Source organism: Halichoerus grypus, chromosome 3 (assembly GCF_964656455.1).
Source record: "Halichoerus grypus chromosome 3, mHalGry1.hap1.1, whole genome shotgun sequence".
In the NCBI taxonomy this organism is placed as follows: domain Eukaryota; kingdom Metazoa; phylum Chordata; class Mammalia; order Carnivora; family Phocidae; genus Halichoerus; species Halichoerus grypus.
In genome coordinates this window covers 131,959,859-131,975,486 of record NC_135714.1, presented here as the reverse complement: position 1 = coordinate 131,975,486, position 15,628 = coordinate 131,959,859, and the positions used below count along the sequence as shown (strand labels likewise).

General features: G+C 40.3%; 1 protein-coding gene across 1 annotated transcript in view; it reads left to right on the top strand.

Annotated features, from left to right (window-relative positions):
- The window catches only part of DCHS2 (dachsous cadherin-related 2), a 119,939-nt gene that overhangs the window by 92,250 nt on the left and 12,061 nt on the right, over positions 1–15,628 (top strand). The window contains 2 exon segments of the mRNA XM_078068246.1: positions 6,891–7,102; positions 11,149–11,300. Coding sequence (XP_077924372.1) covers positions 6,891–7,102; positions 11,149–11,300 — 364 coding nt within the window.

The window sequence follows — 15,628 nt, the reverse complement described above, 5'->3', positions numbered from 1 at the left end:
AAGCAGCCCCATTTTCATGTTCTTCATGAGTATATTAGCTGTTATTGGCCCTTTGCACTAATATGAATCATTGTATCCACTTGCCAAATTTTCACACACACACACACACACACACACACACACACACACACACACACAGGCCTATTGGGATTTTTTCCCGAGGAAAAGAGATTTATTCATAAAGCTTCAGGTGATGTAAGAGCTGTCCACACTTTTCATACATGAAACCCAGGTAATCATGACATGCACATTTGATTTCAGGTGAAACCTCACTTGAATTAACAAAGAAAATGTCCAAAACAATTGCATGGCCTCAATCTAGAATTTAAGTAACTAACTCATCAGGCCAAAGTATCCTCCTCACAAAGCTTCTGTATAGCGGTGCATTGTAACTAATAATCATCTACCAAAGCTCTTCTTTTCTTTTCTTTTAACTGTGGTAAGAACATTTAACATGAGATCTACTCTTTTAGCAAAATTATAAGTGTGTACAATACAGTACTGCTAACTCTAGGCACAGTGTTGTCCAGCAGGTTTCTAGAACTTACGCATCTTGCATAACTGAAACTTCATACCCACTGAACAGCACTTCCCCATCACCATCGCCCCTCCCCCATGGCACCTGGCAACCACCATTCTATTTCCTGCCTCTAGGAGTTTGACTATTTTAGATACACCATATGAGTGGAATCATGCCATATTTATGTTTCTGTGACTGGCTTGTTCCACTCCACTTAGCATTCTAGGGGTTCATCCATGTTGTCACGTACGGCGGGATTCTCTTTGTTGAGACTGGGAATAATATGCCATTGTGTGAATGCACTATACTTTCTTTGTCCATTCATCCATCCATTTAGGTTACTTGAATTTTTTGTTGGAATTGTATTAATTCTAAATATCATTTTGGGGAAAGCCTATATCTTTACAGTATTGTCTTCTAATTCAGGATGATATAGAAAAATCACATCCATTGTTTCCTTAAATATATTTTAATAAAGTTTTAATTTTTTTATAGCAGGCTTGCATGGTTTTTGTTAGATGTAGTCTAAATCCTTTATACTTTTTCTTGCTAAAGTAAGTGAAAAAAATGCTTTTTATGACAATGCTATTAAGTATACTTGAAATTAGCATTTATATTTTGATTTTGTATCTAGAAAACCTGTAAACTACTGATCCTAATATTTTTCTGAGCATTTAACATATATGATCATTACCTAAAGATGAACCCTCTTCCCTGTGTTTGCTGGAATTATATAGCTATTTATCTTCTTTTAGTGGTTAGCCTAGCTATTTTAACATATATAATTGAAGTCTAACATTAATCAATGTCCTGCTCCTGAATAATACAAGAGACTTAAAATTCTTTATCTCCAGATATCCCTTTTTCAACGTATAAGCTCCTGTGGGCCACAATTATAGTTCTTTCCAATTAGACATTATTAATATTTTTTTCTCTATTTTTTTATTATATTATGTTAATCACCATACATTATATCATTGGTTTTTGATGTAGTGTTCCATGATTCATTGTTTGCGTATAACACCCAGGGCTCCATGCCCTCTTTAATACCCATCACCAGGATAACGCATCCCCCCACCCCCCTCCCCTCTAGAACCCTCATTTTGTTTCTCAGAGTCCATAGTCTCTCATGGTTCGTCTCCCGCTCCGATTACCCCCCCTTCATTTTCCCCTTCTTACTATCTTCTTCTTCCTTTTTTTTTTTTTAACATATAATGTATTATTTGTTTCAGAGGTACAGGTCTGTGATTCAATAGTCTTACGCAATTCACATCGCTCACCACATTATTAATATTTTTAAATAGATTTCTGTGCTTCTTTGCTAACTGTTCTTTCTTACATCTCAAACTCGCCTCTGGTGTCATTTTCTTTCTACCTGAAGTACATCCTGTAGTGAGGGTCTGTCGTAGTAAACTTGTTCAGGTTTGGTTGTCTAAAAATGACTTTGTTTAATTCTTGTTTTTGAAAAATATGTTTGCTGGTCTTAGAATTCTAAGTTCACGGTTATTTTCTCTCATCACATTTAAGATATTATCCACTGCTTTCTGGTTTCCAGTTGTTGCATTAAGAACTTAGCTATTGATCTAAATACTGTTTATTTGTATCTTTTTTGGAACTCTAGTTAGACAAGTATTGAGCCAGACACTCTCTCCTACACCTCTTTTGCACATTTTTCATCTCCTTGTCCCTTTCTCTTCAATCTTTATTTCCAGAAGTTCTCTTGGGTTCCTTGTATACAATTCCTGGTCTCACAAAAAAATAATCTTTTTTTAAAAATTGAGGTATAGTTGACACACAATGTTACATTAGTTTCAGGGGTAAACATAGTGATTCAACAAGTTTATATGTTATTCTACTCTCACCACAAGTGTAGCTACCATCTGTCACCATACACCGTTATTATAGCATCATTGACTATATTCCCTATGTTGTACCTTTTAACCCCATGATTTATTCATTCCATAACTAGATGCCTGTAAAAAAGTAATCTCTTCTTCCTTGCTCATGTTTCTAAACTTCTTTTTTATACATTTAAACATATGCAATAATTACACATCGTGTGTCCAATAATCCAGCATTTTAAGTCTTTGAAGATTTATTCAGTTTTCCATAGATTAGCCAGTTCTCAGTCATGGTGCCTTGTTTCTCTGTGATTTTCATGCTTGTTAACTATGAGTGTTCATTGTCCTTAAAACTTTTTCTCTGAGGGTTCTTTGAAGACTGGGTTGAATTTGTGCCCTTTAGAGAGGACTTGTTTTCCTTCAGCAGATCACCTGGGTACATCATCAAGCAAAGACTAGCTTAAATGTAATTATTGAGGGTTTTAAAAACATATAGCTGTGATAGTATGGCCAGCATAAATTCAGGCTTAAGTTAATAAATTCACAGCAGAGACCTTTTTTTCCCCTTCCAACCAACACCAAGGTCAAGAAAAGCAGGTTTCTGTGCATCCATTTTGAACTTGTTTTTGTTTTTTAAATATTGATCACTCAGTTGGAGCATATGTAGCCTTTGGGCTTATAGCTTTATTCTGGTTTTCCCATTAGACTCTTCCCCTTTTGTGGGTTCAGGCTTCTTCCCTTGTTTCTCATACTCTGTGCAGCTATCAGAGATGGATTTCAAGGAAGAAGGTTGGGTTAGAGACCCTTGGAACAAAAATGGGCTTTTAGTGCTCGCTTACCTTCCTGGATTACTGTTTTCAGGTTTTTTTTGTCCTCTGAGGATTCCTTACTAGTATACCAACTCAATCATGCATTTCAACACACACACAATTTATCACGCATTTTAGTTGTTTTTGTTATGAAGTTTTCCATACCGCTGTCAAGAAACCTTTTTAAAAACTTTTAATTATGATATTCAAATCATCTTTCACATCACCTTTGGTGCATAATCTTCAAGCTTATGTGTAAAGCTACCTAACATAGGTTTTATGAGCATATGTATTTTAAGCCATATGCCAGTTAAGATAGAAAACTGGCATGTGTGATAAATCCATAAAGATCACTAAGGTTATGGTTACTCTTCTTAAGGGTAAAAATGTGAGAAAGCCATTTTGTTAGTTACTGACTTAGTAAGTTCTGATAAGAAGGATCTCGGATGAGAACCGCATTTTCTGTCCATTTTGTGCCAGTGTTTGCTCTACTGCTCACTGTCTACACCAGCAAGAATGTTGGAGTTTTACTCACATCGTGTATGTAAATAACAAATGGTTTGGTTATTCCCATCCCATCCCATGATTTGGTAGGTTGACATAAAACAAAAATGATCAAACTTGCCATGTGTCAAGGATGTGGTTTTAGCAGGAGATAGTTTCAGAACTTTTGGATAACATAAATATTTATCACAGTCTGCTTTGGGTATGTTCATATGCATGTGCACAGTTTGTATTGGATTGACATTCCCTGATTATGCTATCAAGCAGTTAGCATTTGAAGAATCTTAACCTCATTTCGATGTGTATTTTATAACTTGGGCAAAAGCTACATGTGTACGCATATGAGAAAGGAAATATTACTGCAATTTCATTCTCAAGTTATTCTAGAACTGGTGCGCTTATGCGTAAGAACTAACATGAAGTCGGTGCCCATGAGGCTTGTACTGGAAGGAAAAACGTGGACTTCTGCCCAGACTGAAAGCCCAGTAGTTCTTGCATCTCACCGGTGACAGTAAATCCTTGATATCTCTGAGAAAAATATGCGTATATCATCCCAGGCAAATGTGGGTCTGGTAGGTGTGCCAGCCTTGAGTCATCTCACAGACGGGATATTGTCTTTCCTACTTACACAACTTTCTCAGCATATGCCAATTATTATGCCAAAAATAAAAGCCAAGCAAGGAAAGCATTAGAACTGCAGAGCCATTCCAAGTGCAAAATTCCAATTATCAAAGCCTAAACACAAGCCTTTTATTAAAAAATCCACTTTGATCTGGGCTGTAATTGGCACACTTTCTACTAAGTGACACTGGCAATTTAGTGTTGCGTTTCTATGTTATTTTTCTTTGGCTAATAGTAACAGAACATGATAGCAAGCGGAATGCTCTGTTCAGCGGAGACGGAGTGCTGGATGAGAGCTTGGACCTACCTCAGACTGGGGCTCCTCTGCTGTTTGGGGGTGCTGGTTTAGCTCTTGTTTCACAGAGGTTTCTGAAGACCAGCTTGTTTCATTGCCAGCTCATCAAAATGCATCTTAATGATTTTTCCAGCTACCAATGGTCGTATCTACCCTAAATTTTCTGCCAGGGGTGTCAGTCATATCAGACTGTGGCGCATAAAAGTCATCTGGTTTTCTGAGTTGATAACTGATGACAATAAGCGAAAGTGGTTTATGGAAATTTTACATTTTGTAGTATAGCGAGTTCCTCATATAGAATATATTTAGCTGTTCTTAATAACAGAAGAGAAGCTATAAAAATCTCCCAAAAACACTCAGTACTGAAGTTAGAACACTAGAACAGGGCATGATTCCCATTAGCATCCAGGTAAGTAGGCAAGAGCCTGACATTTTCTTGGACTAGGATGGTTGTCTGAGGGAACTGGTTCAGATAGAACAGTAAGAACTGTGGCTTCCAGGCCATATTTCCAGAAACAGTTCAGGTTCTTTCATCTGAAGAACAGACTTTGATTAGTCCATGGCTGTTAAGTGTTTTCTTTCTAAATTCAGAGCTTTTGCAGATATTAAATCTATACCTGATGATGGAAAGGACGAGGAACATGGGTAGGACACTGGAATATATATCATGATCCTGCACAGGAACATTCTAAATATGCACTGTATCACTTCTCCTGCAACCCTACAAAGTCATTGTTAATACCCCCATTTTACAGGAGAGGAGGCTCAGCTCCATAGAACCTGAATGACTTACCCTGGGTCACAGACATAGCGGAGGTTACTTACCTAAACTAAGTAGCCAGGGCTAGGATTTATACTTGGTTTCAGGTGTCTCAACCTCCCAATCAGTGTTCATTCAATGAATCTCTATTCGATGGAATTTCTGACAGTAAGAGCTAAGTAAATAATAAAATAATAATAATAAATTCAGTACAACATTTGTCAGCAAAAGGGAGAACAAAAACAGAACAGAAAGTTGAGAAGGAAATCAAATCAGGGGATGAATTTTCTTAATTTGGAGGAGAAACTCGTGCAAGGCACAAAGCCCAAGAGTTAGTTTCCCTAACCTGTTTATACTTTGTATATGAGGGTATAACATATATTAATGGTTGCCATCCGTAGGCCAGACCCTGAGCTAGGCACTAGGAATATGACAGTTGGTGTAAGAGATAGGCACCCATCCTCGCCTTGTACGCTTCTAAAGCAAGAAGAAGCACCAGTCTGAAACAGAGGAGCACAGTACATGCAGGTGCTCCGTGAGAGTCTGTTGCGGGCTGACCATAGAGACAGTATGGGGCTGGCTGGTCTGGAAAGATCCCTGAGGAAGCGCAGAAGTAGGGACCATGCCAGGCAGATGGAAAAGCATGCATGTTGACTCTGTAACAAGCATTTGAGGAAGAAAACATTTAATGTTTTTTTAAAGATTTATTTATTTATTTATTTATTAGAGAGTGAGAGAGAGAGAGGGAGAGAAACAGCACGAGAGGGGAGAGGGTCAGAGGAAGAAGCAGGCTCCCCGCTGACCTGGGAGCCCGATGTGGGACTTGATCCCAGGACTCCGGGATCATGACCTGAGCCAAAGGCAGTCACTTAAACAACTGAGCCACCCAGGTGCCCCGGAGTAAAAGAATATTTATGAGTGTTCTGTGCACAGCAGAGAGAGCAACGTGGGGAATGGCAGGAGTGAGACTCTTGAGGCACGTCCGTCCTATGGAAGTTAAAAAATGCTGCATTTTGTCATAATCACCATGGAAAGCCATGGAAAGGGTTTCTGTGGCACAATGACAGTGTCCATTTTTATGATTCAGTTCAGAATGGGAACTGGATTAGAAGGGAGACCAGACGAGTGATGCCATGGGGCCCTTCAGGCAGGGGAGAAGGTGGGAAATGCCAGTGGCTCAGAGGAGGGCAGTAGCAGTGACGATGGAGGGCAGATTCAAGAGATGTTTGAAAGATAGACTTTGCAGACATGGAGATGGACTAAATATGGAGAGAGAAGGGTCATTTCAGAGACAGCTCCCACATTTCGCCTATTTCATAGTTTCTCTCCCTCCTATGTGTTGGAACCTTGCAAATAACCCCACGTTTCTCAACTTTTTTCACAATCAGCCCAGTCAGGTGGGAAGGGCGGCCAGCCATCGGGAGATTTGGAGGGACAGGTGAGAGTTTGAGCATAGGAGTGAAAGGTGATTTGAAGCTTTTTAAACAATGAGTACAACATCATTTTCTTTTATTTTTTTTCTCCTTCGGAATCAAAATAGGAGAACTCACTGTGAAAGAACCCAAGTTTCTCGATTTTGAAGTCAGACATGAAGTACAACTCATCGTTTTAGCGGAAAGTAGGGGGCACAGAGCCTACAGCAAAGTAACAGTCTTGATACAAGATGTGAACGATAACTCACCATGCTTTGAGCAAAGCGTTTACCAAGTGTCAGTGTCTGAAGGCCTGTCCCACAACGCGCACATCATACAGGTAACAGAAATGTGTTTTGTGTATGTGTCTGTGTGTGTATGCAAATTATCATCAGTCTGCATCAAAGTATCTAGAGCCTTTTTCTAGGACATAAATGTGTCTAGGGCATGCAAAATGTTTGATGAACTGGATGAAACCTTAGTTCGAAGGAAGTCCGGAGTTTCTGAGTTCACGCTTCTTCCTCTCTTCATCCCATGCTCTTAGTGCCCGCCTGCTTTCTCTAGGGACTCTGCCCGACACTAGCAGCGAATCCACAGGGGCACAAAACTCAGCTCAGCTTATCATGTGTACAACTTAGAGGGGAAGTCGGAAAAGTAAGCATAAAATTTAAATGCATGTTAGTCATGTTAAATAGAAGTGCCCATTTAATGTCATGAGAGAAAAGAGGAGAGACAGACTCTTCCTGGAGGAAAAGGATAAAACTTCGCAGATGAATGGTATTTGCACTTGGTCTTCAAGGGCGAGCAGGCACTCGGCCGGCGGAAGCACAGCTGGATGAGCATGGACGAAGGCACGGACCCATGGAAGAGCTCCCTGGGTGCGAAATTTGCAGACATTTCATGTGAAAGTCCCAGATCCACTGTTCCCGGGCCTCACCCCATCTCAGCAAGGAGGCCTACGCCATGAAAAAGAGGATCTGTTTTTAAGGCAGTCTCGTGCAGGCTCTAAGACCCCTCACCCTTGATATCCTCTCTGCCTGCTTCAGGAATCGGACCCAGTTCCACCTTTCCCTTCACAGTTGAATTGCTCTTCTGTCTTCAAGAACCTGGACATTGGGAAATGTACAACCTCTTGGGAATCTGCACAAGAAATCTGTATAAAAACCCCTTCCTGGCAAAGTCAGGCTTTCCCTCTGGCCTCTCTAACCCTGCTACTGTGATCCAGCCCATAGTGATGATTACCCCCCTTCCTCTCTGGGTCGAGGGGGTCAGGGAGCCTGAGGACATGTTAGAACACCTTTGGGATGAGACCTCCCACAATGCTCTACTGTATGGCTACCTCCACCTGCGTCTGGAGAGACACCTTCCTTTGACCTTCAGTTCAGCTCCAGATGTACAGGTACCCCTCTGTTGGTGCTGACAAGACCAGTGGAGTCTTGGCCATCTTGGAATCTTGGCTCTGTGCATCCCACACAGTCCAGGATACCTAGGATTTCCTCCGCTGTTTTTGCAGACTTGTGTTATATGACAGTGCCCTGTTCCATTTGCCAGCCTGTTCCAGAAATGCTTTGGTTTCAGCCACGACTGAGAAGAAGGGGAGGGCATTCACTTGCCCCATCTGTATCACTCTGTGCAGTGATACATGTTCAGGGCAGATGACAGAGACCTCCGGAGCCACTGTGGGGCCTGCTGTCACAGAGGACCCCTGCACCGGGGCGCTACTGCATTGTACCTCTTCATCGTTCATGCTCACCTGGATAGAGCTAGACTGCTCCATGTGGAACACAAGAAGGAAAGATACCTTTAAAGCCCAGGTACAACAAATGGGAAGGAGCCTGGCCCACCAATGTGTCAAATTAGGTCAAACTTCAAGAAGGCCGAGTCAGGGACAGATACAAGGACCTTCATTCTTCATATTTTTAGATCATTTAATTTGTTCCAGGAAATCAGAACTGCCATTTTGCTGTGTCCTGTTCAGATAAACAGGAATGTCGAAGGCTCTGGAGTTCTAGCACTTATGGTAGTTCTTGCTTTTGCCATCACACTGCCCATGGTCCCCGCTTTTGGTTACAGCCCCGCCAACTTCTTTTAGGAACTGCCCATCCTCTGTCAGCTGCAGTCTTGCTGAGATTGTCAGTCAAGGTAGTGACGTGTCCTCCGTCCCCTGCCCAAGGCATTGTCATCTGCCTCAGTCTCGTGTAGGCTTTCTCTCCCTCGGATCTGAAACTTGAGTGGTAAGACACCAGCACAGAGGCGCATTAGAGCTGATTCATCTTGGTGGCAACAACTCAAAAGAAACTGTGCCCCTGGGGGTCCCAGGTCCTTGGCCTTCACCCAGACACCATCTTTCTGATACATTTTTCCTGGTTAAGTTTTCCATAGTGGATATGTGCTGCTGGCATCCTAAAACCCTAACAGACACAGCTCCTGGGAGACCTACTCTTGGTAACACTTGGAAGCATATGGACCCGGAGGATATGAAGGGTTTTATTCTGCCCAGATACACATGAGTTTCTTTTCCTGATGACCTCCAAGGAACTGTGCATTGCTGCCTTTCTTTACTAAGTAGCTGGCTTGTGTGCCCTCCTGATGAGGTCCTCAATGTCCCACTTGGGCGACTCAGGATCCCCTGAGATCTGATGACAGTGTGAAGGATAGATGAGAGTGGAGGGAGTTCGAGGCCAACACCCGTCAGGACATCAGTGCAGTCACCCAGGAGAGAGATGATGGGAACGTGAGGTCAGGCCAAGGCTGAGGGGCACAGAGGATAAAAATAAGTAGAAAAAAATACAAAAACAATGAATCGTGGATCACTACATCAAAAACTAATGATGTATTTTATGGTGACTAACATAACATAATAAAATAAAATTTTTAAAAAAGGAAGAAAAAATTTTAATTAATCCATCAACTTATTCTTAAGCAAGATCTTGAAACCACTAATAGAATTAATTTTTTATTAAAATGTAATACAGACTAAATAATACATCTCCATGGAGAATTATGCAAGACTTTTGCCTCATCCTCAACACTACTTTGATAATTTACCAAATAAATGATGAGGATCTAATTTGTTATAACACACTAAATCTAGGCTATTTCATTAATTAAAAATCCTTCTAAAATGAGACTTTCAATAAGATACATAAAAAAATCCACATATGGCCAATTTTACAGGCAATACTTTAAGCAGGAAATACAACAAATTAAAGACTACCATTCACTATTCAGAGATTTCTTTCCTTCTCTGGTACTGGTATGAACCTAAATATAGTTGGATCTTCTATTCAAGCAAATTAGAATTTTTTTTCAAGTTCAATGCCTCATTTTATTGTACTTTACTTTATTGCACTTTACAGAGATTGTTTTTTGTTGTTGTTGTTTTTTGTTTTACAATCTGAAGCTCTGTGGCAAGCGTGCACCAAGAAAGTCTGTGGGCGCCATTTTTCCAACAGCATTTGCTCACCTTGTATCTGTGTCACAGTTCGGTAATTCCTGCAGTAGTCACACATTTTCATTATTATTATATTTATTATGGTGATGGTGATGAGTGGTTTCTTGAGATGGAATCTATACCTGGTGAAGATGCTGTGAAATTGTTGAAATGACAGCAAAGGATTTAGAATATTCCATAAACTTAGTTGATAAAGCAGCAGCAGGGTGCGAGAGGACTGGCTTCAATTTTGAAAGAAGTTCTGCTGTGGGTAAAATGGTACCAAACAGCATCACAAGCTACAGAGAAATCGTTCATGAAAGGAACAGTCAATCAATGTGGCCAACTTCATTGTTGTCTTATTTTAAAAAATTGCCACAGCCGCCCCAGCCTTCATCAGCCACCACCCTGGTCAGTCAGGAGCCATCAACATCAAGGCAAGACCCTCCACCAGCAAAAAAATCTTGACTCGCTGAAAGTCAGATGATGGTTAGCAATTTTTAGCAATCAAGCATTTTTAAATTAAGGTATGTACATTGTTTTTTTAGATATAATGTTATGCTGTTGCACACTTAATAAACTATAATATATGCACTGGGAAACAAAAAAAATTCATTTGACTTGCTCTATTACAATATTTGTTTGATTTGGGTGGTCTGGAACTGAACCCGCAATATCTCTGAGGTATCCCTGTATTTTCGCCTCTTGCCTAAAATTGTAGTTCAAAACATGGGCTACGCCTACTGAAAGTTATTTGGAAGTCCCTTGAACAAGGCTGCAGAACACTTTGCCCACCCATTGCCTACTATATTATAAATGTAAGTCCTTTGATCATTGTTTTTAAAGTGCGTTTGGCAATCCATAATTCTTTCATCGTGCATTTGTCTGAAAAACAGTCTTAACCCATCTTGCAGATGAAATCCTTATCTAACGGAAGAGCTGCTTCCTCACAGGTTTTTGCTGCGGACCTGGACAGTGGGATGAACGGCCTCACTGAGTACTCCATTCTCTCTGGAAACCAAGAGGAAGCATTCCACATTGATGCGCGGAGTGGTGTGATCACAGCAAACGCGGTTTTAGATTACGAGCTCACCAGCTCCTACAGGTCTGTCCCAGATTCAGATCCGTTCACTCAAGTATTCTGCTTGTTTCTTACAAAATTGTTGCTTTGGCCATGACTTCCTGTTATGTAAGCTTCGTTGTAAAATGTGTTGCGCTTTGATCCAACCTATGATCACTCTTTTCATACGCTGAAGGAGTCTTAGAAAGTATTTGCTCTTTGGAAAACGTGATTACACTACAACTTTAGGGTCCCTTGCAATTCTTAGCTTTTATGAATTTTTGATGCTATTAAGTACTAAATGAGAGACATTAAAAATGACAGTATTTGTGAAATGCCTACTGACTGATAGAGCACTCTGCAACTGTTTTTGGTTCTTGTTTTTAAAAATAGTGAAGACTGAGTGACATCTCTCTTTTTAATTCTTTACTCAGTTTCATGGATGAAAGTACAACCCTGTCATCAGGTCCTTGTTGCAGTACTGTGTTCTAATAGAAATGATCTGATGAAGTACACGTTCAACATGAAATATATTTTGTCTAGAGTTTAAGGTGTACAGAATGATGCAGAATTCTATAAAAGAGAGAATAGCAGTGTCGCAGGTCTTCTGGTTATTTTAAAAAGTCAGGGCTACAAAAGTCTAGCTATACATACAGATATATTTATGGCATCACAGTCTATAAAAGAAAAAGGAAAAGACTCTAAGGAACCAAAAATGTCCGGGAGTGGAGATTGCCTCAACATTGGTAGCCTAGCCTTCCATGGAATTCTACCCTTTGACAAGAGAAGGTGGTTTCTCTGTGAGTGCCACTGAAGAGAGAGCCCTACCTATATGGGTGAGTGGGGGAAATAACAAAGGTTTATTCTGTAGGCCTATTGGAGTCAAGGCGCACCCATATACTGGGACGCCTTCAGGAAGAAAACCTAAGAAACTTAACCTTGTCTATCTCTGGAGAAGTGGCCATGGGGGAAACTGGGGTCAGAGGCTTGGCTTTCTCAGTATGCATTTTAGTATATTCGTGTCATATTTTCGTATGTTCTTCCAAAAGGCCTTGCACATACAGTGGTTCCTTTAATCCTTCTGGTCGCCCCCCAAGGAAGCCGAGTTAGGTGTTCTCTCATCCACTCTGAGACAACCAACACACGGTGGCTTGCGGGGCCACGGAGCCAGTTAGTGATCCAGCAGAGGCTCAGGCCCAAGTGTTCTGATGTTGACTCACCCTGTTTCCACTGTGCAAGCTACAGAGCCCATCTTCTACATGGGGAAGAAGCAGGCAGATGAGAGACCTGCATGCCGGTGTTCTTTTAGGCCAGACTGCTTTCACATTTAATGAGGAAAGGGCAGTAGATGCATGTGGCTGAGCGGCAAGAGCCGATTACAATGGATCTGTTATTAATTAACTGGACTGGATTAATTGACCTCTGAAAATCTTTCCGGCTCTAAAATGTTGATTGTTTCATTCTTTTTTGTTTAATATATTTCAAAATATTACTTCAAGAGCATTTTAAAAGTTTAAGACCTTACCCTGTATTAATGAGTAGGATTTTTTTTCAGTAATATTTTAATGTAATTAATTGTTATGATGCTTATTGTATAAACATATTAAAACCGGCTGTCTAAATATGTTAAAACCCATTGCGGCTACATGGTTTCTACAGCCATCTTAAGCATAAAGCCATTTTTCTCTCTCTGTAGATGACTACAGGTCGGTCTCAGCCTAGTGGCACCTGAGTGATTACAAATTCAGAGATTATCGAAGGTCTGCTGTGTTCCAGGAACTAAGCACTTCCGGGTTGTAATGACTTTCTGTCCTACTGTTCTTACTCAATGGAGCCTAATTAGTAATTAAACCGGACTCCTTTAAGCTTTTTCCTATTTGCGTCATTGTTTCAATGTTCCGAACATCTAAATTGGTCCCAATATTGAAAAGTGCCCCTCTCCAATTCCCCATGAAGAAGAAAAGCAGGAGTGGAGAGAATTTTAACTAAACACACACTGCCACAGAGAGAGACAGAGACAACCACACACATACACACACACACACACACACACACACACACACACTCATACTCACAGTCTCCACTATCACCAAGGCGAGGAAATATTTTAAACCTCCCGCCTATTCAGGTTCTCCCCTTCCTCCTCTCCCTTGTGGCTTCTCTTCTTCTTTAGGGCTTTCCCTGATATTTCAAGGAGCAGGAAATTCAGGATGCTTGTCCCCTAGCCTGCTACATCCTTAGTGAATGCTTTGGAAATGGTATTGTTCCGCTTTTAACTTTACTTTTGAAGTTGCTATTTTGTCCAGTTGAAGAAAATATTCCCAATTATAACCCTCTGTTTTACAATATAAAATGAGGGAGGAAAAGATATTCTCAGTTCTGATTATAGTCAATATACTACAAATAAAAATTAAGTAATCTTTAGGCCTTATTTTAAAACCACATGTAAGAAAACTCAGTGGAGAGGTGATGACCAACTCTAAAATAGACCTTAAGTTCTATCTGACTGGCATTTCTGAATTGTAAAAACTATTTACTAAGCGTGAGGCTGGGGATGTAAAGACACATGCAAGTGTTCTTGTTTTTAGGGAACTCAAAAATCAAGCGCCATTATAACCCATGGCAGGCGGCATATTAATAATCACAATAGTTGCCATTTATAGAGCTGCTTTATATGTCGAATTCTCATAACAGATTAAGATTTACAGAAAGAGGAAATTAAAGTTCAGAGAATACAGTTGTTTGCCAAGAATACACAGCTAGTAAATGGTAGAACTGATGGGATTCTTGCCCATGTGAGAGGTCCTAGTAGGGCTTTCTATTGTATCATGCGAATGCATCTGCAAAGTGCATACCTGTGTCTTTATGAAACATGAAACAGGGAAGAAAAACTTCAGGTAAATAAGAATTAATTTAAAGGTTTAAATATTCAATTTCTGTAGCATAAATATTCAGGTTCAAAGAGCAGTTACTGCCAAGAGCAACGCTAAACTCATACTCTCCACTGAGAGCTCATTATGACCGTGAGAGAAATACTGAGAAACAAGTATTGTTTACAAGGTAGGAAGTTGGCTGAGATGTTCATTATCTTTTCCAAAATACGTGACTCATAAATAGCAGAGCTGGGATTGCAACCCCATTCTGTTGACTCTCCATGAAAAGAATAAAAGACTTTCAGGCCAAAAGCAGGAAAGTCATGGATATGCACAAGTGTTTATAAGGTATGTTTGGAAGTAACAAGTGGTCCCGTGCACCTGAGAAGCACCTGCGTGTGGGGTAATGAAAAAGAGGTTGGGATGTGAAGGAATAGGAGGAATGTGGCCAGAAGTACAAAGTTTCAGTTACAAGATAAATACTGGGGATGTGATCTACAACATGATGACATCGTTAACACTGCTGTGTGAGATAGTTGCGAGTTGATAAGAGAGAAGTTTTAAGGGGTGCCTGGGTGGCTCAGTCAGTTAGGCATCTGCCTTCGGCTCAGGTCATGATCCCAGGGTCCTGGGATCTAACCCCACATCGGGTTCCCTGCTCAGTGAGAAGCCTGCTTCTCCCTCTCCCTCTGCCCTCCCTGCTCATGCTCTCTCTCTCTCTTCCTCAAATAAATAAATAAAATCTTTTAAAAAGAGTAGTTTCAAGAGATTTCACCACAAGAAAAAAATCATTTCTCTTTTTTTGTATCTGTATGAAATGATGGATATCAAATCATTATGTTATACACCTTAAATCTACACAGTGGTGTACGTCAATTATACCTTAGTAAAATTAGAAACAAACTTATGATGATCTGAAAAACAAAACAAAACCAAAAAAAAAAAAAAAAAAGAGGCTGGTAGATCTCAGGCAAGTTTTGAGGGACTTCATATCCCATATAATGGAAATTGTGCTTGATTCAGTAGGGCATATAAAAGTCTAAGCAAGTCAGTGCATGGTCAGATCTTTATTTTTAAAAGACATCTGGTAATAGATACATTGCAAGACAGAGGAGGACCAGCATCAGACAGATTAGTTAAGCTAGACAATGGCTGTGAAAGATCTGCTAATGAGGATAAAGCAGTGGGGATGGTAGGAGGGAACATACTTACTAATTGATTCAGGTATGGAATCCATAGGAACATGGTCAACAGTTGAATTTCTTCAACAAGGAAAGAGATAGAAAGTGATTCTGAAATTTCTTCATAGGAAAAGCAGGAATTGGAATTGGGGTTGGAATGGGGATTGGGATTGGGATTTTTTCTGGGCATTTTGAGTTTCAAGGGCTAGTGCAAGAACAAAAGTTCAGACATTCCTTAGGCGATTAAAATACTGATCTGGAGCCTGGGAAAGAGGTCTTCATCCAAGATTTAGATTTCAGATTCATCCAGGGAAAATAT